The following is a 25498-nucleotide window of genomic DNA, read 5'->3' as shown; positions in this document are numbered from 1 at the left end:
GGGGGGGGGAGGGATGTCTTTATTTTATAGCAAGACTGTTATTAATGTCAGTACTTAAGCCAACTAGAAGTGAGGAAATATGACAATCCCCTTACAACTGAGGAGTGAAGAGGTCTCAGTATCTGGGGACCGTCTCCATGTCCCACGTGCATTTTCTTTAGGACTGATTCTGTACCTATTAGAGGTTATTAGAGGTTATCGTATTAGAGAGTATCGCTTGTATCTTTCTTTGCTGCTTCTAGAAAGACTTCGGACATGGAGGCTGTCCCCTCAGGTACTGAGAGAAGCTTTTCCAAAAGCAATGACAGCAACAGAAAGGAATGAATAATAACGCATGAACTGGCTAGAAATAAAAGCAAGAGCTACGAAGATACCTTAGAGGTTTTCAAGTTTGGAAGTTCTCACAACTGGCCCTTCTATCCTGATTAACCAACCCAGGCAGCAAAAACCACACAACATGACCCGGAAATGCAAAATATAACTGTAAAATTTTAATAATCCATCACCTGAAACTCAGCTAACTGCCTTAGCAGGGCAATGTCCAAAAAGGTCACGGCCATTTAAAGATTTTAATCTGAAAGAGTGTCTTGGTTAAATTCTGTGGCAAACTCACTCTGAAACAGACCAGGTACAATCATCCCATGCAGCGTTTGAACACCGTAAGTGGCTAAAACAACTGCATGTGGAGGACGGCTGAGGGGCGCTGCCGGGGGTCACTCACCCTCACAGCCCAATGGGCCTCTGCGGATGGCGGCGTGACCATCAGAGGGCTGCTGGTATCGTGCTGGAAAGAAAAAGAAACACTCGGCTGTGGCTGGCATGGAATTCAACTACGGAGGACGTGTTTGTGCTAAGGACACACATGTCAAAGTGCTTTCAAAATGGGGAAAGCCTCAAAAAGTTAAACACAAGAACTACCATATGCCCAGCAATTCCACTCTGAGAACTGAAAATACGTGTGCAAACAAATCCCCAAACACGAATTGTCATGTCCACCACCAGAGGAATGGACTGACCACAGAACGCGGTCTGACGTGGCAAGGAAAAGGAACCAAGCACTGACACCCATTACGGAGCAGATGATCCCTGGAAACATTACGATGAGTGAAAGCAGCCAGATCTATGATTCCATAAAATGCCCACAACAGGCCAATCCATACAGACAGAGAGATGAATGGCTGCCAGGGGCTGGGGGAGGGGGATCCCATGAGGGGTTACTAACTGGGTAAAGGGTTTCCTTTTGGGGTGATGAAAACGTCCTGGAACTAGAGGGAGGGGCCAGTTGTACAACACTGTGAATGTATTAAATGTCACTAAGTTGTTCACTTTAAAATGGTGAGTTTTAGGTTATATGAATTCCATCTCGATTAAAAAAAGAGAGAAAAACACAGATCGACAGATGATCTCAGAAGAGCTCGAAGAACCGAAGGATTTTGACACTTACGAATTTAGGCGGCGGCATGTTCAAATTCAGATTGCTCAAGGTAACTTCATGGCCGCTCTGTGCACAGGCCACTAGTCTCAGTGCAACATAGAAACCCTGCAAATCCAAAAAAGGGGGAGGGGTAAACACTAGCCGGCTGGCGATGACAGGGGGAGAGCTATCTGCAGCCTCGGGCTTTGGGAGAAAGGAATTTCACTTCACTGCAACAATGAAGACTCAATGTGCAAAAGTCATATGCAATGACTTAATGTGCAAAAGGTCCCCCTGGGAGCACTGTGAATATGCCAAATGGACTCAGTCCATTGCACTCTGGACAATCCAAAATTTCAAATGAGTATATTTTTTAATACCTTTATTATTTTTTAAGGAAGCTTTATGCCCAACATGGGGCTTGAACTCTCGACCCTGAGATCAAGAGTCACATGTCTATCGACTGAGCCAGCCAAGCGCCCCTTAAATAAATGTATTTTAAGCAATAACGAGCTCCCAACATTTGGGAAAATGCTAGATTAGATAAGCAGCAGACTAGAGTTTAAGATTATAAATAAATGATGATTCAAATATGTGTTGACTTTTTAAAAATGGTTTGAAATAGTTGTTTGGGAACTGACTGTCACGACTCACTGTGATCCCTTGGCCTTGCTGAAGATAGCCTCTCCCACTCGCCCCCCCGGCCCGATGTGAACCTTACCTCCCATGGAGGGACAAAGGACCTGAACTAGGCCATCAGGGGCCTTTGCTCTTCCCTGCCCTCCTCCTAACCCAGAGCCAGCCATGCCACAGGCTTAGTGGACTCACAGAGCATCACCTAATTTTTTTTAATTGATCAAATAGCCTGAGAACATGAACTGTTTTAAAGCTATAAACACAATCAGAGTTTTAAAAACATCTTCAAAGAGACACGCGCTAGATCGGACTTTCTCAGACTGATGTCCACAGAATGCCTGAGTGGAGTGTACAGAAAAGGGGATTAAGAAGTTTCTGGGAACTGCATTAGACAAAGTTAACAGGTTTCTCGTCCACAAGGTCCTCAGACTCTTTCAACATGCAGATGTACCGTGTGAATCTCAAGGAAGGGAGGAAGAGCTGATGGTGCTTTCCCAGCGGATCAGATCATGGGCAGTAGGACACCAGGAATGGCATCCCTTGGGATACAGTTTGGGGAAAAACTGAACTCAATTAAAATATGACCATTTAAAAGCATGTGTAAGTACTATAAATTTCCATTTACAGAACATTCTCAAAAATGACAAAATCATGCTGGAGATGGAACCAGAAGGAACCTAACCAAGGTTAGGGTGTGACTGCCACGGGGCAACACGAGAGAGATTCTTTTGGGGGCCAGGCAGTTCTGTGTCATAATGACTATGGCGGTCATCACATGAATTTGTGCAATAAAATTACAGAGAACTATACACACCAACCCCCCCCCCACAAAAGTCCATGTAAAACCAGCCAGCTCTGAGCAAGGCCTCCAGTTTAGCACCGAGCCGGCCTCTGAGTGTCACGCTATGGTGACATGAGCAGCTCTCACTGTGGGGAGCTGAGGAAGGATACACTGGAACTCTCTGGACTGCTTTTGCAACTTCCAGGAGTCTTAAATTATTTCAAAATAGATCGATTTGAAAACATTTTCATCACCTGTAAGCACACAAGTAAATGAAACCTTGCCGTGTTAATAGCCTGATGGCCACACTCATGTCTAGTAATACTTGTCCGCGGCAGTAACAAGGAAGGAAGTGCAGACGTGACCCAGCCTACGGAGGTCTGGCCCAAGCCCCTCCACTTGCTCTGTGTGTATCTGTATATATATATACCTGTTTGTCCAAGAACCCTTTACCTTCTGGGTCAGCCAAGTCCCATATCTGTGGAAACACAGAAATGCTCATGAGTGCACCTGCCAGTCACTGCCCATTTAGTCACATAACAGGAACAAGTGCCACTGCGTGTGGGTCTTACGTGTCGGCTGGAGTGGCCATTCCTGAGCTGTGGGTGAGGAGGCAAATTTGCAACAGGTGAAGGACCTGCCCCCACCCCCATGGGCACACAGCTGGCCAGTGGCAGAGCCTAGAGAATACCCAGGTTTACTCAGCTCCAAAGCCAAAATAAACCCATAAGCTGTCAAGATCCCCAAAGCACTCAGGCCTCTTGTCTGCTGCCCAAGCAGTAAGTGGGATATCCACCAGTTACAGCCTGAGAGGCTCACAGTGGCCAGCCCACTCCCCAGAAGGCACATCCCCTGGAAGAGGGGTCTGGCCTTCGCCTGCCAGGGCAGCCTTGAGGGCGGCCTCAGAAGAGAGGTCACTATCCGTCTTCACATACCTTCCCAAGGATAATGTCTGAGAGCCCGGACTTCTTTAGAAAAAGCGCAGCTTCACTCGCCCCAACTCGCCCTGTGTATGCCGGGTCTACCTAGAATGGGGGAACAACTCTTGAGATAAGGCCTCAGATAAAGCAGCACACAGCCCACTGGCTATTGGCTGATAACTTGGAGGACAGAAAGGGACCCAACTGGGCTCCTACTCAGGTTTGTGCCTGCCGAGACACGCCCTCTCTAATTCAATCCAAAAAGACACCAGTGAAACTTACCTGCTTATAATAAGATTCATATAATGGATTTCCAGTGGGAATCTGTAAACAAAACCACAGACACTGGTCAAAAGTGGACACACCCCGCCCTAAAAAATGCCATCCCCTCAAAGAGCCATTACCAAAATGTACAACAGTGAAAATCAAAATGTGTGCACTTTAAACGTCCTCTCTACACAGACTGCAGCTTGTTTTTAGACACAGATCTCACATACTTACTCAGTCTGGGAAGGAGAAACGCTAATGCTCTTTCAAAGTCCTAATTTCTACACAAACAACTTGGTATTCAGGAAGCAGCAGCAGCCGAGGTGACTTCCATTCACCAAATGAGGGGATTTCAATGCGTCCAGGAGCTCAGAGGGAAAAGACACCCTCTCCTCTGAGACTGTTCTCTGGTTCCAGCATCCAAACAGGAGTTTCTGCATGTCATCACGAATCACCAGACACACAAGCTTCAGACTGGTTTCTCTGCCCCAGATCTAGTCCCCACCCATCTTGTCCACCACCAGCCACCAAGGGATGCACACTGACTGGCCCATGCTGGGAGAGGGCTGGTCAGTGACCACTCCTACTGTTGCAGGCAGGAAGTTCAAAGTCCTCGGCTCAGCACAGAAGACACTCCACATTCCAGCCATCAGATCCCCAAGACATCACTGTTCAGAGAAGGTAAGCACCCGCTCTCGGGTCATGTGGCTCACTGAAGCCATGTCTGGATCCGGCCTGGTTGGCGGCCGAGCCCTCACACTTTGCACTGTGTCCACAGCCTCTCTGCCTGACCTCAGCGAGCCGTCCCCCAGGGGAGGTGTCAGCTGGGGAAGGAATTAAGCAGCCACTACAATGTCCCCTCTAAAGGCTTACACACGTTGGTGTTTTGCCGCATGAAGGGAAACAGCAGTCCACAAGCCTGCCATTGACTTAGGGAGCAAAGTGAAGAATACACAATTATGCTTAATCATATAGAAGAACAGGACCACTAAAGACAAGAAGGACGGGGAAAGCGAGGCCTGAATGAGAGGTGGGAGTACTGTGTTTTAGAAGTCTTTGAATGCTGTCTTGTGATTTTTCATAATGAATCAAACTGGCAGAGGTGGGTTCCTTCCAGTTACAATCACCGGATTTGAACCAGCCCAACACTTGCATACCGCCGTGGCATAAAGAGACTCCCTTCAGGTTAAAAATAATGCCGAGATTACGGTCAGCTTCTCTGGGGGATGCCAACACCTGCGAGCATATAAAGAAGCGAAAGTACAGAGAACACCGCCAAGACAGAATGAAAATAGAAGGAAAAGAGCACGAAGACCTGAAAGGGGAGAGAGGAAAGTCAAAACAAAAAGAAAGGGGGGGATCTTGAAAAAGCAGAGAAAACTAAACACAGAGCAACATGAAAAGGAAAGCAAGGCTGGGTGACAAGGAGCCATGGCTTGAGAAAGAAAAGGGGATTACACCTGGGAGAAGGATCGAGAGGTTAAGGACACAGCTATGGCGCCTGCTGGGCAGGCTGCTTCCTCCTGCCCGGTGCGCTGGCCTGACCCGGTCGCTGGGGGGGGTCGGTCACTCTCAGCTCCTTCAGACCTTAGACAGCAGTGCCCGCCATCACACCTCGTGTGACCTCCCAGGTTTAAAACTCGGGCATGCTTCCAAAGCACATCTCCTCAGAAGACTAAGGCGGACAGATGAAGCAAAGTCAGGCTGGCTGTTTGTCAAGGTAACAAGGTGACAGTGGCCAGGTCAACAGCACATCGCCTGCCACCGGCTCACAGAAATGGAATGCACAAGCCCAGAGGCCTCCACCCTGATGGCAAAGGTCCCCTTCCCACCAACAATCAGAGAGGCTCTGGTCTGAAGTACATTTCCAGTGGGATTTTTTAAAAGATCTCAGGGTAGGCAAGAAAAGAGGTTTCCAAGCTACTAAAATTCCAGTGAAAAAGGGGTATTTGGGACATACAGAGTTAACAACTATTTCAAACTTCCCAAATGCTTCTGAGCTATTAGATCCACAATCAAGAAAAACAAGACCCTGAATAATCTGGAAAAGCCTTTGAAGCACCAGACCCAAAGCTCCAATGGTCTGTGCTAAGGGCTCACCCCCCAGATGGGTCTATGGCCAGCCTTCTTTTTTTAAAAAAGATTTTATTTATTTATTTGACAGAGAGAGACACAGCGAGAGAGGGAACACAAGCAGGGGGAGTGGCAGAAGGAGAAGCAGGCTCCCCATGGAGCAGGGAGCCCGATGCGGGGCTTGATCCCAGGACCCTGGGATCACGACCTGAGCTGAAGGCAGACGCTTAACAACTGAGCCACCCAGGCGCCCCTATGGCCAGCTTTCAATCCCACATATCCACAAGTGACGGGAAACCACAAGAGTGTGCCTCAACTATTCCTCTCTCTGGGAATCAATTTAGTTAAGCTGGGATAATGACCGCAGTTAGAAGCTTCAATGCGATTACTCATACTTCAGCTACTGCAAAAGCAGAAGGGGGGAAAGGGGAAAACACCAGATTTGGTTGGCACTTCCTCTCACCACTCCGCCTCATCCCAGGGATGGGGGAGTCACGTCTGCAAGCTGCCCGATATGCCACTGAGACAGAGCTGAAGACACTTGCTGCCAACTGACACCAGGAATCCCCCAGTGACAGGCAGTCTACGTGGTCAGCTCCTGGGCAGAGAACCTCTGTCACAACCCACTCACCGGTGCCGGCAGCAGCTCCCAGAGAGAGTGCTACAGCTGCTGGGACAGAGCGCGCTGAGAGGGGACACCAGAGCTCTTCACCTCTGTCTGACCCCAAAGAGAGCCCAAGGCAAAGCCTGGGGCACAGCCAGAAAGGAAACGGGCCAGGGGATGAGGCGCTCAGTGTAAGAAAGCTGCAGAGAGTAAAAGGCTGCAGAGAACTGGGCGAGGTCTTTGAAAATGGAAGCAGGACACAGCCAGCCCTGGATGGCGATCTCCTTTGCCAACCCACCCTGCTAAGGGGCCATCTTCAACTTGCAGTGACTGAATTATTGATGAGGTTCGATCATAACTTTCAATTTGACCATTCAGTTGCTCATCATATCTTAAAATACTCAGAGATAACATGAAAAGTTTCTGTGGTCTCTCTGCTCTGTCCTCCAGCCTAGATGCAATTTACAAGGGGGGGCGACAGGGAAGGGGAACGAACCCAGAACAAGTCCACACCCTTCTGTTGCGAGGGCTTTAAAACATCACAGTTCGGGCGCCTGGGTGGCTCAGTTGGTTAAGCGACTGCCTTCGGCTCAGGTCATGATCCTGGAGTCCCGGGATCGAGTCCCACATCGGGCTCCCTGCTCAGCAGGGGGTCTGCTTCTCCCTCTGACCCTCTTCCCTCTCGTGCTCTTGTCTCTCATTCTCTCTCAAATAAATAAATAAAATCTTTGGAAAAAAAAAATCACAGTTCATGTGAGCACACGCAATTTTAATGCTGGAGAAAAGCAGCTTGAGATGAAGAACACAGCAGAACCCCTTTGGAGGGGAAATCCTTTGAAGACTGGGGTTCTAGCAGCTCCAAAACCTCTTAGGATTGAGGCCATCCAGCTCTGACCCCCGCGTTTGTCCACAGGCAGGACCCTTCCTAAATCTTTATGCCTGGAACCAGGAGAATTCCCACTCTTCCGGGAAAGGGTGTGCTTTCATGCCAAACAAAGCAATGATTGCCAGCCTTGCTCATTTCAAAAATGGCATTTTTTAAAGCAAACCAGTTTTTAAGACTTTTGGAAAAAAGTTTAATTCCTTGCTCTGATAAATAGAGGGTCACATTTATGGAGCACTCATGGTTTCCTATCTAGTACCTCATTTAATGCTCCAACAACACTTTGGCACAGGTATATTGTTAGCCCCCATTTACAGGTGCTCAGATTGAGGGTACCTTGCCCAGGGTCACAGAGCCAATGAGCCACAGAGCCAGAGGAGTGCCCAAGTCACGTGGCCCTAACCTACTTTGCACGCTGCAAAAATAGCCCAGGCATGACAGAGCTGGGCACTGGGTCACAGCACAGCCTCCCATGCATGGCAGCCTTGGGAAAATGCATGCACGTGATTACGTGATGGTGCGTTTTATTCAACACAAGAGGTCAGAGTGCAAGACTCAACTCAACTGTATAAACTGACTTGAAAACCAGTGCAACTTGTCATTTCCCCCAGAAAGCCAAGACCCCATAACAGCTGTATTTACCTTTTCTTTTCTACTGTCCTATATCCTTTTTTTTTAATTTCACTGTAGTCAGCACACAGTGTTATATTAGTTTCAGGTGTACATTATCGTGATTCCACACTTCCATATATTACTCAGTGCTCATCAAGATAACTATTCTTTAATCCCCATTGCCTCTTGCCCCTGCCCCCACTCACCTCCCCTCTGGTAACCATCTGTTTGTTCTCTGTAGTCAAGAGTCTGTTTTTTTGGTTTGTCTCTTTTGTTTCCTCTTTTCATTTGTTTTATTTCTTAAATTCCATATATGATTGAAATCATGTGGTATTTGTCTTTCTCTGACTGACTTACTTCACTTAGCATAATACCCTCTAGCTCCATCCGTGTCGTTGCAAACGGCAAGACTTCATTCTTCCTTATGGCTGAGTAATATTCCATTGTGTATATATACCTCCTCTTCTTTATCCACTCATCTATCAATGGACCTTGGGCTGTTTCCATAGTTTGACTTTTGTAAATAATGCTGCAATGAACATAGGAATGCACATATCCCTTCAAGTTCGCGTTTTTGTACTCTTTGGGTAAATACTCAGTAGTGCAATTACTAGATTGTAGGGTAGTTCTACTTTAAATTTTTTGAGGAACCTCAATAACTGTCTTCCAGAGGGGCTGCACAGGTTTGCATTCCCACCAACAGTGCATGAGGGTTCCTCTTTTTCCACATCCTCGCCAATGCTTGTTGTTTCTTGTGGTTTTGACTTTAGCCATTCTGACAGGTGTAAGGTGATATCTGATTGTGATTTTGATTTGCATTTCCCTGATGATGAGTGATGTTGGAAGAACAAATATTGTTAAAATATACCACCCCCAAGCAATCTACACATTTAATGCAATCCCTATCAAAATACCAATAGCATTTTTCACAGAACTAGAACAATCCTACAATTTATATGAAACCACAAAAGACCCTGAATAGCCAAAGCAACCTTGAGAAACAAAACTGGAGGTATCACAATTTGAGACTTCAAGTTATATTACAAAACTGTAGCAATCAAAACAGTATGGTGCTGGCACAAAAAGATATAATGCATAGACAGATCAATGGAAACAGAACAGAAAGCCCAGAAATAAACCCACAATTATATGGTCAATTAATCTTCAACAAAGCAGGAAATAATATTCAATAGGGAAAAGATATCTTTAACAAAAGGTGTTGGGAAAACTGGACAGCAACATGCAGAAATGAAACTGGACTACTTCCTTACACCATACACAAGAATAAACTCAAAATGGATTAAGGACCTAAATGTGAGACCTAAAACCTTAAAGATCAATAGAAGAGGCAGTAATTTCTCTGACACTGGTCATAGCAGCATCCTTCTAGATAGGTCTCCTGAGGCAAGGGAAACAAAAGCAAAAATAAACTATTCGGACTTATCAAAATAAAAGGCTTCTGGGGCACCTGGATGGCTCAGTCCGTTAAGTGTCTGCCTTCGGCTCAGGTCATGATCCCAGGGTCCTGGGATGGAGCGCCGCATTGGGCTCCCTGCTCTGCGGGGAGCCTGCTTCCCCCTCCCCCTCTGCCTGCCACTACCCCTGCTTGTGCTCACTCTCTCTCTCAAATAAATAAAGTCTTTAAAATAAAAATAATGAATAAAAGGATCTTTGAAAATAAATAAATAAAAAGCTTCTGCACAGCAAAGGAAACAACCAACAAAACTAAAAGACAATCTACTGAATGGGAGAAGATATTTGCAAATGACATATCCAATAAAGGGTTAGTATCTAAAATATATAAAGAACTTATACAACTCAACACCAAAGAACCAAATAATCCAATTTAAAAATGGGCAGAAGACGGGGCCCATGGGTGGCTCAGTCACTTAAGCATCTGCCCACGGCTCAGGTCATGATCTCAGGGTCCTGGGATCGAGCCCCACATCGGACTCCCTGCTCAGCTGGGAGTCTACTTCTCTCTCTCTCTCAAATAGATAAATAAAATCTTTTAAAAATTTTTTAAAAATTAAAAAAATAAAAATGGGCAGAAGACATGAACAGACATTTCTCCAAAGAAGACACCCAGATGGCCAACAGACACATGAAAAGATGCTCAACATCACTCATCATCAGGGAAATGAAATGGTGTATTTTTCAATCAAGTTGCCAAGTTTTGCAAGAATTAGCCAAATAACACCCAAAGACATCCTGGTCTGAGTTTCTACTTGGAAAACCAGATGTTGATAGAAAAATGCAGCCCATGCAGCACCTGGCTGGCTCAGTCAGAAGAGCATGCACCTCCTGATCTCAGGGTCATGACTTCAAGCCCCACATGGGTATAGAGATTACTTAAATAAATAAAATTGAAAATAATAATAATAATAATAAAAACGCAGCCTAAAGAAGTGCTCACTTAATAGTCGTTACGTTTCTGCCTTCCATTTAGCGTTGGCTGCCCTCACTGCTTGCAAAGCCATCATCTTGGCAACGTGCACAGTCATATTCTGTGGCTGAGGAACCTGGGATTTAGCTCATCAGCATTCAAAAACATCAGAAAACACTGGGGCATCTCTAACCTCCCAGGAACTGACAGCTCTCTCCAGCTGTCCCATGAGAAGTTTCTAAACCAGAGCTAAGGTAAACCTTGCTGAGAGAAGGAGATGTGGGAGACAGCTTTTATAAATCACAAGAAAAAATATATCCTAATTTTAAAATGAGCAAAGTATAAGACAAAAGAGATTCAGAAAGAAAAGACACAGCAAAGTTGGGGGAAATGTTCAACTTCCATACGGCAAAACAGACTGAAGCACCAGCATTTGCCATCAGGTTGGCAGAGTCAGCAAAGGTGGGAACGAGCATCTTGGGCCCTGTAGGTGGGAAGATGATCAACTGGCTTTTCTGGAGGGCAATAACCAGCACAGTTAATGTGTACACCCCTGAAATGCAGGTTTTACTTGATTCCTACCAAACTCCAGCAAGATTTTTTGTAGATAAAAATAAGATTCTTCTAAAATGTATAGAGACAGGCAAAGAAACCAAAATAGCTTGTGCTATTTTGAAGAAAAATAAATTTTGAAGAAAAATAAAGTGGGAGGAATCAGTCTACCTGATTTCAAGCCTCGCTAGAAGGCAGCATGGCGGTGATGAAGGGGTAGACAAACAGAGCCATGGGACACAACAGAGAGCACAGAAACAGACCTACACGGGTGTACCCGACCGACTACTGACAGAGGTGCAGGGCCATTCAGGAGGAAAGAGGCCTGCACAGCATACGGCACTGAAGCAACTGGACATCCGGAGGAAGAAAATAAGCCTAAACCCAAGTCTCACACTTTCTACAAAAATTCACTCCAAATGGGTCACAGGCTTAAATGGAAAAACTTAAACGGAATAACACTTTTGGGAAAAAAACAGAATAAAATATTCAGGATCAAGGGCTGGGCAAAGAGTTCTTAGACTTGATACCAAAAGGCTGACTCATAAAAGGAAAAACTGATAAATTGGACCTCATCAAAATGAAAAATGTTTGCTCTGTGAAAGACCCTGGTAAGGGGATGACAAGCTGAGTCACAGAAATATTTGCAAATCACAGATCTGACAAAGGATTAGTATCTGAAATACACAAAGAACTGTCAAAATTCAAAGGCACAAAAAGCAAACGATGGAGGGGACGGGGTAGTGCGTGGCTGGCTCAGTGGGTGGCACATGCGACTCAATCCTGGGGTAGTGAGTTCAAGCCCCACTTTGGGCACAGAGTTTGCTTTAAAAAAAAGGCAAATAATCAAATGAGAACACGGGCCAAAGACATGAAGAGACATTTCACCCAAGAGGACGTACAGATGGCAAGTAGCCCATGAAAAGATGGTCAGCATATGTTAGTCATTAGGGAAATGCAAATCAGAACCACAGGGAGATGCCACCACACACCCATCAGAATGGCGAAAATAACAAACAGTGACACCAGTGAGCATGCAGAGAAACTGGATCACTCGCACGTTGATGGTGGGAAGGCAAAAATGTATAGCTACTCTGGAAAACAGTTCAGCAGTTTCTTAAAAAGAACTAAGCCTGCAACTGTCACAAGACCCAGCAATTGTCCTGGGCATTCATCCAGAGAAATGAAGACTTGGGTTCACATAACATCCTGTCCTCAGATGTTTAGTGCAGCTTGATTCATAACTGCCCCAAACTGGAAACATACCACATGTCCCCTTCGATGGGGGATTGGTTAAATGAACTGTGACCCCCCCACACACACCCTGTGGAATACCACTTGGCAATGAAAAATGCCAAGGAATGAACTACTAATATGTGCAACACCCTAGAAGAATCTCCAGAGGATTATACTAAGTAAAAAAGGCCAATCTCCAAAGGTTATGTGCTGAATGACTATTATATAACATCATTAAAATGCTGAAATTCTGGAAATGAACAGATTAGCAGGTGCCAGGGGTGAAGGAAGGCATGGGAATGGCTAAAAGGGCCAAGAGGTGGGATCCCTGTATGGGATGGAACCGGTCTGTGTCTGACTGCAGCGATGTCAAACTTTTCGTTGTGATGGTGTACTACAGATTTGCAAAGTGTTAACCACTGCAGGAAACAGAATGAAGAATACACAGGATCACTCTGCATTATTTTTCCTCAACTGCATGTAAATCTATAATTATCTCAAAATACATTTTAAAAAGAGAGTGAGAGAGACAGGAGACCTCACAATCAAATAACAAGGTGACATTCTGAGACACTCAGGGAAAGAATACTGAATATGGACTGGGTATTGATGGAGTAATACTAAGGAATGATTAAATGCGTAAGGTGTTGATATGGCACCGTGGTTATGTAAAGAAAAATGGTCTTCTTGTCAGAGATGCAAACTGAAATATAATTTCTGAGATTTTATTCTTTTTTAAGATTTATTTATCTTGAGAGAGAAAGAGAGAGGGCAGCAAGAGCGTGGGGGAGAGGGGCAGTGGGAGAGGGAGAGAGAATCTCAAGCAGACTCCCTGCTGAGTGGGGAGCCCAACCCGGGGCTTGATCTCACAATCCTGAGATCACAACCCAAGCCAAAATCAAGAGTTGGGACACCAAACCGACTGAGCCACCTAGGCACCCCGATTTCTGAGATTTAAAATAAAAACCTCAGAAATAAAGATGTGTATGGCAGAGGAGGTCAAGGGATGGTAGACAAGTACAGAGAGAACGGTATTTGTTTGGGTGCCTGGCTAGCTCAGTCGGTAGAGCATATGACTCTCAATCTCAGCATCATGAGTTCAAGCCCCACGCTGGGTATGGAGCCTACTTTAAAAAAAAAAAAAAACACGGCATTTGCTGTAAACGGGTGGTGGGCACATGGGAGTTCATTAAACTCTTCCATCTACTTTGAGTGTGTGTAAAAATCTTACATAATTCAAGACCAACATTTGGTATGTTTCTGCTTTGGCAAGGATCCTAATGGTACAAGCCACTTCAAGTGTTAAGTACGATAAACAAAAAGCAGCTTTATCACCAGCAGTGCATACTTTTGACAAACAATAAAAACTAGCACTTTTTTTTAACTTTTTTTTTTTTAAGATTTTTATTTATTTATTTGTCAGAGAAAGAGCACACACAAGCAGGGGGGAGCGACAGGCAGAGAGAGAAACAGGCTCCCCACTGAGCAGGGAGCCCGATGTGGGACTCGATCCCAGGATCCTAAATCATGACCCAAGCTGACGGCAGCCACTTAACTGACTGAGCCACCCAGGAGTCCCAAAACTAGCACTTCTTTAACACACACATACACACACACACTTCTGCTACTGTAAGGTCTCCCCCTGGGGGTCTACCCCGAGGAAGTGACCAACTACGCAGGAGGTGGGGAAAGGCAAGAGCATTGTATCAGTTCACCCTGCTGGAGGGCAAGGACTATGGGTGACAGCAGAGGTTGAAAACAGGCAAGGATCCCACACAGCAGTAAAACAGCAAGGGCAGAACATTTCCAAGTGGGGCATGATCGTCAGGTATTTGCTAAGTGCAAAGGGAGGGCCCAAACCAGCACACACAGTGATGACCTGGCTGGTAAGCCCACAGCGATCACATATGCACTCGGGCCTGAATGTGGCAGGACAGACGCCACATGCTAACACTGATTCCTACCAGTGAACTGGTTCCCTGCTCCACACACGTGGCTTTCTGAGTTCACCAATGTTCTACATTAATTCACACTGCTTTTGTAAATAAGACAGGAAAGACAAAGAGCCACATGCAAGAAGAGGGATCTGAAGATACAGGATTCTCTCTGGGGACCCAAATGACCGCCATGACGAAGGACTAGCTGAAGATGTGCACCTGCCATTCAGCACAGCATGCGGGGCCTCCGTCCAACCCACTAGGACCTCAAGGCCTGAGGTGGGGACATGACATGGGGTGGGGGTCGGGGGTAAGGCCTGCAATCCCCACCTACAAGGAGAACCAAAGAGCAAGAGAACCATGCCCGAAAGTTGAGACACACACTGAAGCGTCAAGGCGAAGACAGCCAGAGTGAGTTCAAGGCCAGTAACTATCAGGAGGAATGCAGATCAAGGTGTAAAAGCTTCAGCGCTCCCAGGAGACCACTGCTCTTGGCCCTGTCTACCAGAAATGGAAATAAAAGAGAAATCGAGGTCACCTGAGGCAACCTTCCCACCCTGACACACCATCCTTTGCAGGAGGCAGAACCTATACTGAGTCCCGAAGGTCTCCGCCCACACCTCTTGGCCTGGTGCTCCTAGCACAGGGCGGGGGGGGGGGGGGAGCAGAACCACACAGAGGTCAACAATGCCACCAGACAGATGTAGACTCAAGTCCCACCCCACCACCAGAGTGCTGTGCAACCCTGGGGAGGGTGAGCAGCCGCTCTGTGTCTTATTTGGAAAATAAGGCTGTGCATTCCCAGCACCAGAGACTGGCATGGGGCGAGCACTCCTCCAATGCCGACTGTTTATAGTCCCGTTCTCCTCCTCGTCCTCTCCTTCCACCGGCTCCCATGTGACATTGGCACCCATCTCTAGAAATGTCCCCCCAGGCCATTCCACTTCAGACTACTGACTTCCCACCTACTCTTCACAGAAAACTTCCTGAAAGAGTGGTCTGCCCTTGGGACTTATAAATTCATTCATTCACTCATTCAACAAACATCTGTTAAGTCCACACTATGAGGAAGAATCAAGGATACAAAAGGGTGTGAGACAGAGCTCTAGGGCTCAAGATGGGGAGACAGGCAGGCAAAGTGAGCGCATGACTACAGCACAAGGTGCCACGGGATGTGAGAGCTATGACAGCAGCAGGCACAGCCGAAGCCTCCAGAGCCTGAACCAGGGGTCAGGGATGGGCAAGGTGGACTCCAGGGCAGAGGGGGCCGGCAGGGACTTCGGATCATTCAGCATGGTTTCAGCCAGCCAGGAAGGGTGGACACAGTGAGGTAAGAGGGTCTGTGCCCACCCTGCCGAGAAGCCCGGAACATGATCCCTGCGATGACCTGAGCAGACGTGCACAAGAGCCAGTGAACTGAATATGCACTTAGCTACGCGGAGTGGGTGACTGGGGGAGCAACCGGGGAGGGGGAGGGCAGCGGCAGGGAGGACTTCAGTAGGCCTCCAGGGGGATGAGGCGAAGGAATGCAGCCACTCACTGTGCCTAAACACACACCTTTAAACATGTTTCTCTGGGATGTCCCTATGGGACATGGAGGTGGAAATCTTATTCCCAGTCAAGCAGTTTCTACAGAGTGTCTCGGAGGTCCTAGTCTGGAGGAGGATGTCATCACACATGACAATGCACACGGAGGGCTGCCAAGTGCTGGGAGGAACAGACAGGGGTGGCGGGGGCACTCAGCAGCTCAGACATGCACCTGTGAGGGCAGGGAGACTGCCACTGCCCCAGATGAGCCTGCCCAAGGGGATACAAGACAACAAGCATGCCTAGGAGCACCTGCACTGAAGCCCTGGGGATACACAAGCCTGCAACATGGATGGAAAGTGGCACCACTGGTGGGGAAACACCAAGGGAGCAGGGTCCTGAAGGGAGCAGGGGATGGGCATGTAGGGAGGGGCATGGGGTTGAGTGCAGCCACACAGAGGACAGGTGGATGGGACTGGAAAGAGTCGGACAATAAGGAGCTCCCGGGACCTTGCCCAGACAGCCTGGGTGGAGCAGGGAGCAGATCCTAGCCTGTTCTCCCAAAAATGCTGCTTAAGATCAAAAGCGGACCAGGCCTCCCCAGAGCCCTCCCTGGATATCACTCTTCCCAGCCTCTCAGAGAACAGCCCCTGTCCATTCTGTCCTTCCTTCCTCTGCACAGTGGACCAGGCCCTGAACAGACTCACAGGGGTGACAGCTCAGCAGTAAGGGCCCCTCCACAGCAGGGCACCTACTGCCTTCCTTGAGAATGCCCACTTCCCACAGTGCTTCCAACTTTCCCGAAGTGTGCCCTGAATCTTCCCAAAATTCCTTTCCTAGATCAGCCACCCTGGGGTTCCAACGTCTCTGCCATGTGCTGAGCTCTGGCCCGATATTTCACCATCCCATAAGCGGGCATACTGCCCAGGACTCAGGGATCCCTAGGAGGATCGGGTCGTCAGCTCTATGCCTCTCCCCTCCTGAGGGTGGCATCATTAGCCTCCCGGCACCCACTGCTCTTCTACAGAGCCTGGGTCCTCTAGGCACCAGGTACCCAGTAGGCTCCCGGATTCCATGGTGAGCAAAAGACAGTCACCACTACCAAGGAGGAGCGGAACATCGTGGTCTGGTCAGGGAACAAATACAGAAGAACAAACATACTGGCAGGAGCAGGGAGAGGAATTCACGTGGTCACTCTACTGCTCGGAAAAGGCTCTGTGGCTGGTGAAGAGTATGAGTCTCCAACCCTTAGGCTAGCTCTCGAGGTGCCCCACAGCCATCCCCTGCCCCTGCTGGGCTAATTTCACTACTCCCCCCCCCGCTCCCCACCACACACGCATTCACCTGGACGTCCGCTCAGAGACACTCAGATTTGCACGCACAGCACTTAGACCCTGCTCTCCTTCCTGCTCTGGCAGATTCTCTACATACTGTGCACCGGACGCTCCCTGTCTGGGCACAAATTATTCCCTATGCCTGGGGTGAGGGGCTGTGCCTGCTCGAGGCCAATTACCTCCCAGCCCCACAACCAACCCCCTGCTTTAAAAACCTCCCCAACTCCCCCCAACTGAAATGAGTCCCTCTCTCCTCCACATTTCCATAGCCCCAAACCTACAAGTGGGACATTTCTTAATGTCCAGTTTTTGTCAAGGCTACTCTAATGACTGGGGCACCTCCTTCCTACATTTTCAATTCTGGGGGGGGGTAGGGGGTGAGTTAGAAGTCTCACACTTATTCTACCTCTTGCAATGCTGGCTCTGTAAGCAGGCCTTCCGTAAACTTTTTTTTTTTTAAATAAACTTATTTGTTTGTTTGTTTACAGAATGAGTAAGATTTTGATGGAGCCTCAGGAGGGAGTGTGTGAGATGGGTGCAGAGAGGTTGATGCTTGGGTAGACACAGCTCCACCACTCAGCAGCAGAGGGAAGACAAGCTACAAAGCCTCCCAGGGCCCCAGTTTCCCCAGCCATGGAATAAGAATAATACAGTGCCTGCCCTGAGGATTACTTTAAGTACCGGATGAGAATATGTAGGTAAAGCACACCCTACAACCCCCAAATGCTACTGTATCCATTACTGCCCTTGTTATTACTATCACTGAGACAGAGAAGCTGGCTTTATTATAAAGAATCGGGGGGGGGGGGGGGGGGGGTGGGGGGGGGGAAGGGAGGTCAGGCAAGGCTACTAATCAGGGCGTGTTTGGCAAGCATCAAATCGCAGTCCTGACAGCACGCCACACCAAATGATCTTTGCCAAAAAATAATAAAATATTTCACCAAATGTTGGCTACACTGCAGTACGTACTGTACTCATTTTCTCACTCAACTAGTTGGCTGAGTCGCTCCTAACAGTCTTTTACTAGTTCTTAGTCTTACTTATTATTTTTTTAAAAACATGCAATTACACACACAGCAGGTTAAGTGCTTAGTAGCTGTGAGTTAAAGGATAATTCCGAGTGGCTAAAAGGCAACAAAAAATTAAATCAAGAGGCCGAATGCCAACAGGACCAGCTTGGTGTGAAAGAAAATGCCGATTCCCTGGTCTGGTGTGTGGGTGAGAGAAACAACAGCACCGACTTGCTCGCACTCAGCAACCGCTGGCGTCTGCTCATCCCCTGTGGAATCCTTTTCTCAGTGGAGGAAGTGTCCACAAGGATACAGGGGTACGGCACTATGGGCCCAGAGACTGTTCTGGTCTTGATCAAAGAAAACTTCCAAGAGGGGAAATGTTCAGAGCACACACCTAGGTCTGCAGGGTCCTGGCACCTCCAGCCACAAACTGCCGTTTCTAGCGTGTGGGGGAATTTAGAGGGTTAATCCATGCCCCAAACTTTCCAGTCCTGGCTTAATAATCTCCCTGTGAGGACCTCACCCTCAACAGGCCTTTTCTTTTCTTTGTTTTTTTTCCTGTTTATTCTTCCCCCCTTTAAAAGCAGTCCGAAAGAAGATCATTTCCTTTTCCCGCTGGATATGTAAAACTGAAAACATCCTTTGTGGATTAAGAAAAGCCAATTTTCGGGCGCCTGGGTGGCTCAGTTGGTTAAGCGACTGCCTTCGGCTCAGGTCATGATCCTGGAGTCCCGGGATCGAGTCCCATATCAGGCTCCCTGCTCAGCAGGGAGTCTGCTTCTCCCTCTGACCCTCCTCCCTCTCATGCTCTCTGTCTCTCATTGTCTCTCTCGCAAATAAATAAAGTCTTAAAAAAAAAAATTTAAATAAAAAAAAAAGAAAAGCCAATTTTCTGTGGCTCGACAGGCATGCTTGTTCCTGTCATTAGTAAATCAGAGAACTCCCTTCCCCAACCCCCTCACAGCACAAGTGAAGAGACACAGGGAGCCCTGCGAAAGGGTGGGGGCCTGGCCGTCAGGCCTCCCTGACTCCCCTCACCAGCGCACTGGGTGCCTGCTTCTTCACACAGGAGACAGAACATTTCCACTAACTGACTACCGTCAGTTAGAGAAGACTGCTCCTGGCCGCTCTCTGGAGCGTGCAGCCACCCAGCCGGTTATCACCTGCCTGCTGCAGGGGCTCAGGACACAGCAGGGACAGAGCTGCTCCTGCCCTCCCAGGAGCCCATGGTGTGCTGTCCACAGGAGAGAACACTGGCTTTGGAGCTACGGTCTGATCCAAGCACCCCAACTCCCTGGGAGGCCTGAAACCTGTCACTTTAGCTCTGTCCTCCTGTTTCCTTGTTCAGAAACAAGCACAGGGACAGTGACAATGACACGTCCCTAATGGGGAGTCAATGGTGAATGGGCACAAAGTGGGTGTCCAATCCCCCTCCTTTCTTCTGTACAAGACATGCACCCCAAATCTCTCCCCAATACCTGGGTTACCAGAGTCAAGGAACGGGGCTCTGATGGGGTGGGAGGGGGTGGGGGTTGGGGAGCAGCCAGTCTGAAAGGCTGCACCCTTCTGCTTCCTCCAGTTCTGCTGGAACAGAAGAGGGAAAAGAGGAAGGAAGACCCAGGCCCCCTCTTCCTGCTCTCCTTCTTTCCAAGCCAGTGAAGGCAATTCATCCCGCTTCTGCAGGCTGCCACCCGACCTCCACCAGGGTATCTCCCACTTGGGGGGGGGGAGATACCTCCTTAGGTATCTAAGGGGGTACCTACTTAGGTAGGTACCACCCACCCAGGGGCTCCTACTTAGCTGTAGGCCTGGGAGTCCAGCTCCAGTTGAGCCATCTAAAGACCGGGGGCTCAGTTTTCTTCTTCTTGGTCCCAGACCAGCACGGGGTAGGTGCTCAGCAAATGGAACCCGATGGTGCCCCCAGGAGCTAGGCTGCTTCTCAACTGCACCTAAACGTGGGATCCCACCAGGCCTGGAGGGCCCACTGCAAGGTGATGGATCTTGTCTCACCCGACCCAGCCACCCACCTGACACCACCCAGGAAGGCTGGTCTTGCCCTGCTGGCTGGACAACGCACCTGCCTCCTTCTCCTGCCTCCTCCCCACACTTAGAAGGCCCCAATGCAAATAACCATCCCACACACTCCTTTGATCACCAACCCCTTTTACTCTTCTGGAAACAACCTCAGGCCAGGTTGCTCTTTATCACTTCATGCTCATTTCACAAGAAACATCTCTGAGCTAGTCCCCAGCTCTGCCCATTCTCTATGCAAGTGGTCAGATCTGAACATGTCACTCCACTCCTCAAGAACCTACCATAGCTCCTCCCTGCCTCACATACTGTGGGCCTGCTCTACTATTCTGCCATTCGTTCAACAGATGATTACTGAGCACCTGGGGAACAAGGACAAATTAAAACAGTCCTTTGTGAACCTAGTCTACGCGGTGGGGGAGACTAACCATCAATCTAATAATGCCACCAACAGAAAATTACAGACTGGCATGTGGAAAAAGTACAGAGTATCATCAACAGAGAAGCTGGGCCAACCTGTCAGGGAAGGCTTTACCTTAGGAAGTGATGTGCCAGGTGAGATACAAAGAGGAGTAGAGGTTAACCCAGAAATAAAGTGGGGGGAAGAACATCCCAGAAAGGGAGCAATAAAAAGCATGTGCAAAGGCCCTGAGGCAAGAGGGAATGTCGCCTGAGCAAGCAACTAAAAGAAAGGCCCAGGGTTGGGGCTCCTGGGTGGCTTAGTCAGTTAAGCATCTGCCTTCAGCTCAGGTCATGATCCTAGGGTCCTGGGACCAAGCCCCACGTCAGGCTCCCTGTTCAGCAGGGAGTTTGCTTCTCCCTCTGCCCCTCCCCCCTGCTCGTGCACGGGCTCGCTCTCTCAAATAAAAATCTTTAAAAACAAACAAACAAACAAAAAGGCCCAGGGGCCGCAGGGCAAAGCAAACAGGGAGGGTAGAACTGGGAAGCATGGGATGCAGGTGAGCAATGTGCTGGATAGGGCAGAAGCCCGATTCCAGTCTGCAGACGGTGACGGCCAGCCTTCCTGGTACCACCCTTCCCAGCTTTCAACCGGTGTATACAAAAGGAGAACTGACTTTGTATCAGCTGGTCTGAAACATGATTGGTAAATCGGTTCTGCCATCAAGAGTACAGCAATTCCACCCAGTAGGCAGGGCCAGACGGAAGTCTAAGGACATGGCTGTTTGTGGTCATCTGCAACCTCTACTTCCCTCCAGCAGCTTGTGACACTGAGGGCTGGGCCTACTATGGCGAACCTAGCATTCTAAGCAGGAGCAGCCCTCTGGGCCACCCGGCAGGCAGGTCTCCTTCCCTCTACCCATCCCCCCACCCCCAACCACCACCATCAGCCACTCTCTAGGCAAGCAGACACCCTGTCAGTCCCTTTTGTCTCAGGCCAATCTGTAGGCCAGGCACAAACTGTGTCCCATTTACCAACCACCTTCTTCCTTTAATCCCTATGTCACCCTAGTTAAAAGAGGGCTATGGACCTCAGAGTCCTCAGCCCTGGCCTCTATTTAGGCCCTTCGAGCTGGAATTCCAGTGTCTTGGCTTCTGTTTATTCTACTTTCCCTCTGTCTGAAAAAGCATTCCTTCCTCTCTTCCCAGCGTCCCCACAGCCCAGCCCAAATGCCCCTTCTCCATGCAGCCCTCTCCTAAGTGGAAGCAAGTTATCCACCCCTCATCCAGCTCAGACCACCCACGGCCTGGGCCTCCACTGTGGCCTGGACCAAGCCGACCCTCCTCGTGGGCCAGGCATGGCTCATTCATTTCTGCATCAGCCATGGAGCAGCAAACACCCACCCGCGCAGGGGAACCTGTAAAGACGAGAAGGCAGCTTCTGTTTCTCCCATGACTCCAGTGACATGAGATTAAAACAATAAAATAAGAATTCAAACAAGTGATCTCCTCTCCATCAGACTCCACAGTATCTAGAGGTTAGGTGGCATGACCACTGTTTAAAACCAAATGAGATCTCACATTGTTGAATGCTTGGCAGTTAAAAAAAACAAAACAAAACAAAAAGGGGCGCCTGGGTGGCTCAGTCGGCTAAGCAACTGACTCTTGATTTCAGCTGGGGTCTTGATCTCAGGGTAGTGAGTTCAAGCCCTGCATTGGGTTCCATGCTGGGCGTGGAGCCTACTTAAGAAATAAATAAACAAACAAACAGAACCTACAATGCAACACAGAGTCCCAGGCCTGCATTAGGTGAGCTGTGTCAGCTCAAGCTTGCTGGGTGTGACCTTTCACAAGTGACATATGCCTCTGGGCCTCAGTTTACACCGTTATAAAGTGAGGAGAAGACTGACCAGTATGACTCCGGAGGATACAGTGAGCAACACAAAATGCCTTTCCTGCTCAGTCCAGGGCTCCTGAGGCCTCCCGAGGCCTCCCCGACTTCACATGTGGGACCATAAACTCTGCTTCAGTTCTCACCTCGAAGATCACTTCGCCCTGGGACACACTACGTATCTGCTCATTTCCTTCCATCTGTGCCCCGCTCCTGAGAACTTCGGCTGCATGGGACAGGGCTGTCTTCAGGTTCCCTGCTGCATCCCACTGCCCACGAGGTGCCCAGCAGAGAGAAAATGCCTAATACACATCTACTGAATGAACAGCATGCATGGGGTGCTGACATTCCACTGTCAGGAGGCAAATACATACTTAATATAGCGTTACTCCCGATTTGCACATGGAGAAACTGAGATACAGAAAATACTGCACAACTGAGGGTACTGAAAGGACATCTGTAGACCTGAACACTGAAAAACACACCCTGAGGGACCTCAAATGAAAATGAGGTGGGAGAGTCGTCTTTGAGGAAGAATGTGGAGTAGTCTTCCGAGTGGACGCTGGCTGCTCAGGTGAGGTCTGAGTGGGGAGCTCCTGAAAGCACCCCCAGCGTGGCTGTCGAGATGCCTCTCATGGGGGTGGTGGCGGCTGCGGCCGTCCCACAGCATAATAATGTGAGGTGGGGGCGCCTGGGTGGCTCAGTCGTTAAGCGTCTGCCTTCGGCTCAGGTCATGGTCCCAGGGTCCTGGGATCGAGCCCCGCATCGGGCTCCCTGCTCTGCAGGAAGCCTGCTTCTCCCTCTCCTACTCCCCCTGCTTGTGTTCCCTCTCTCGCTATGTTTCTCTCTGTCAAATAAATAAAATCTTTTAAAAAAAATAAATAAATAAAATAATGTGAGGTGGCCTGAGGCATCAGAGAGTAGACACTCAGCTCTCGGGTACCCTGATCAAAGACAGTCCACTTCCCAGAGCAGCTGATCGGGTGAAGAACCAAGCATGGGAAAGTTGCTTTAAAGTTCAAAATTGGGGCGCCTGGGTGGCTCAGTTGGTTAAGCGTCTGCCTTCGGCTCAGGTCATGATCTCAGAGTCCTGGGATCGGGGCCCCGTGTCAAGCTCCCTGCTCAGTGGGGAGCCTGCTTCTTCCTCTCCCTAAAATAAAATCTTTAAAAAAATTAAATAAAGTTCAAAATTGGGGCAAAGGGATCAAAATTTACATGTTCTTGCTTAACTGGTAGCTACTTGGTCCACAAACAGGCCAATGCAGGACAATAAGATAAAGAGCCAAGAAATTCTGGATCTTACAGGGTAGGACCAATCTTTACTCTAAAACCTGACTCTCTACTCACCAATTTATACCACATCACCATTAGCATTCTAGTAAGACAGAGAGAGTAGCAATTATTTTAGAGAAAAAAAACAAGAGACGAAAGGACAAACAAGTGCCCCAAGCACTTGGCATTCACTGCAGACACATTCACCAGGTGTTGCTCTGGGCGAGGTGCCCAGCAGGCTGCCTGGAAGAGGAGAAAGAGCAGGGCTCTGCAGGCAGACAGATGTGGGGTCGACCCACCAACTATGGGACTTCGGCAAGTGACTTAAATCTCTGTGGGTCTCAGTTTCCCATTTGCAAAATGGGAATAAAAATTTAGAACCTGGCACCCATTAAAAAGATGATGTATCTCAAGTGCCTGGGCATAGGAAGCACATGACGAAGGAGGAGGACCCCAGTGGCATAGGGGAGGGGGTGGAACTCCTTGGGCACAGGGCACTCTCTTCATTAATGAGCCCAATACTTTCCATGTGCTTCCTGGGTCAAGGGCCACGCAAGGGACCCACAGAAGGTACAGGAGGGAGAACTGTCATTGAGGTGGGACTGAGGGAAGACACCACCAAGGAGGCCTCCAAGAGTGGCCTCCAATGGGTGGGAGTTAGGCTAGGTTGCAGCAGGAGATCACGGCATGAGGTGGGGGGATGTGGGGGAGCACTGGGAAGAGCCAGGGCTTACATGGCAATGGTGCGGCAAGCTCAGGTGGAGCAGGCCCAGGGGGCGTGGGAATGCTGAACCAGGAGCAATCAAGCTGGACATACTGAGGGGAGTGAAATGGGAGCAGCTGGAGGTTTTTGGAGCAGGGGGGTGGTTGTGCGGAATGAACTATGAGGGAGAGGCTAAGCAGGAAGGGGGGCAGGCCCAGCCCTGTGAACTTGTGGATGTGGTAAGGAGGTGGCCAATTCCAGTGGGCAGCCGGTGGGGGCTGGGATGGGGGGTTGGCAAGGGGGAAACAGGAGGCTGGACTCTTGGTGGGGGAAGGGCATGCTCTGTGGGGAGACCCTAAGATGGGAGCAGACAGAGAGAAAGAATGCAGAAGACAGAGTGAAGGCCAACTGGTGGGTTACAGTGACCACTGTTGTGGGGTTCAAGGACAACCAACGACAGGCCACTGAGGTTAAGGATGGCATGGTGACCAGGAGCTTATGAGACCACATGGTACAAAAGGGGTGAGGAACACAGATGCATTTCCGGGGTAGGAGAGGCAAAGGGGAGCTGTGCTTGGGAAAAATCAACCCTAGACTCCTGACTCTTCAAATGGGCAAGATTTGTATTCAGGGTCAGAAGAAACTGTATAGGGAAAGAGGTGCCATAGATATTGGGGAGTAGGGAGCAGACCAGGAAAGATGCTGATGGGAAAAGTGCTGGGGACAGAGGGGAAACACACTGCCCCCCTCCCCTCTGCAAACCTGCTGGCAACCGCTTTATTCACCTTCAACAGGCCATCCACGTTCCAAGTGCGCCCTACACCTCAGTCCAACCAGAGCACAGCCTCATGCTCCAGGGGGCTCCCTGACTGCCCCCAACCAGAAATTACCCTGGAATCATATCCATGTATCCCCAGTAATTATCTGTGAATCCATGTGATCTCAGCTGTGCTGAAAACACCTGAAGGGCTATATCTCCCCCCTAGCTTGACGGGAACACCTGGTGCAGAACTTCACTAAGAACAGC

At 48.8% G+C, this 25498-nt stretch overlaps 1 protein-coding gene across 5 annotated transcripts in view; it reads right to left on the bottom strand.

Moving 5' to 3' along the window:
* Nucleotides 1-25498, bottom strand: part of EPS15L1 (epidermal growth factor receptor pathway substrate 15 like 1) — a 95615-nt gene that overhangs the window by 67656 nt on the left and 2461 nt on the right. For all 5 annotated transcript variants that reach the window (XM_021683285.1, XM_021683282.1, XM_021683279.1 and 2 more), the window contains exons 2-6: nt 4034-4075; nt 3767-3856; nt 3262-3309; nt 1445-1540; nt 722-784 (exon numbers count right to left, since the gene is read on the bottom strand). In XM_021683285.1, the coding sequence (XP_021538960.1) occupies nt 722-784; nt 1445-1540; nt 3262-3309; nt 3767-3856; nt 4034-4075 (339 nt within the window). The remainder of the gene's footprint in view (nt 1-721; nt 785-1444; nt 1541-3261; nt 3310-3766; nt 3857-4033; nt 4076-25498) is intronic.

This window comes from Neomonachus schauinslandi, chromosome 1 (assembly GCF_002201575.2).
Source record: "Neomonachus schauinslandi chromosome 1, ASM220157v2, whole genome shotgun sequence".
NCBI lineage: Eukaryota > Metazoa > Chordata > Mammalia > Carnivora > Phocidae > Neomonachus > Neomonachus schauinslandi.
Note: the sequence above shows the minus strand (reverse complement) of the source record. Positions and strands in the feature narration are given on the sequence as shown.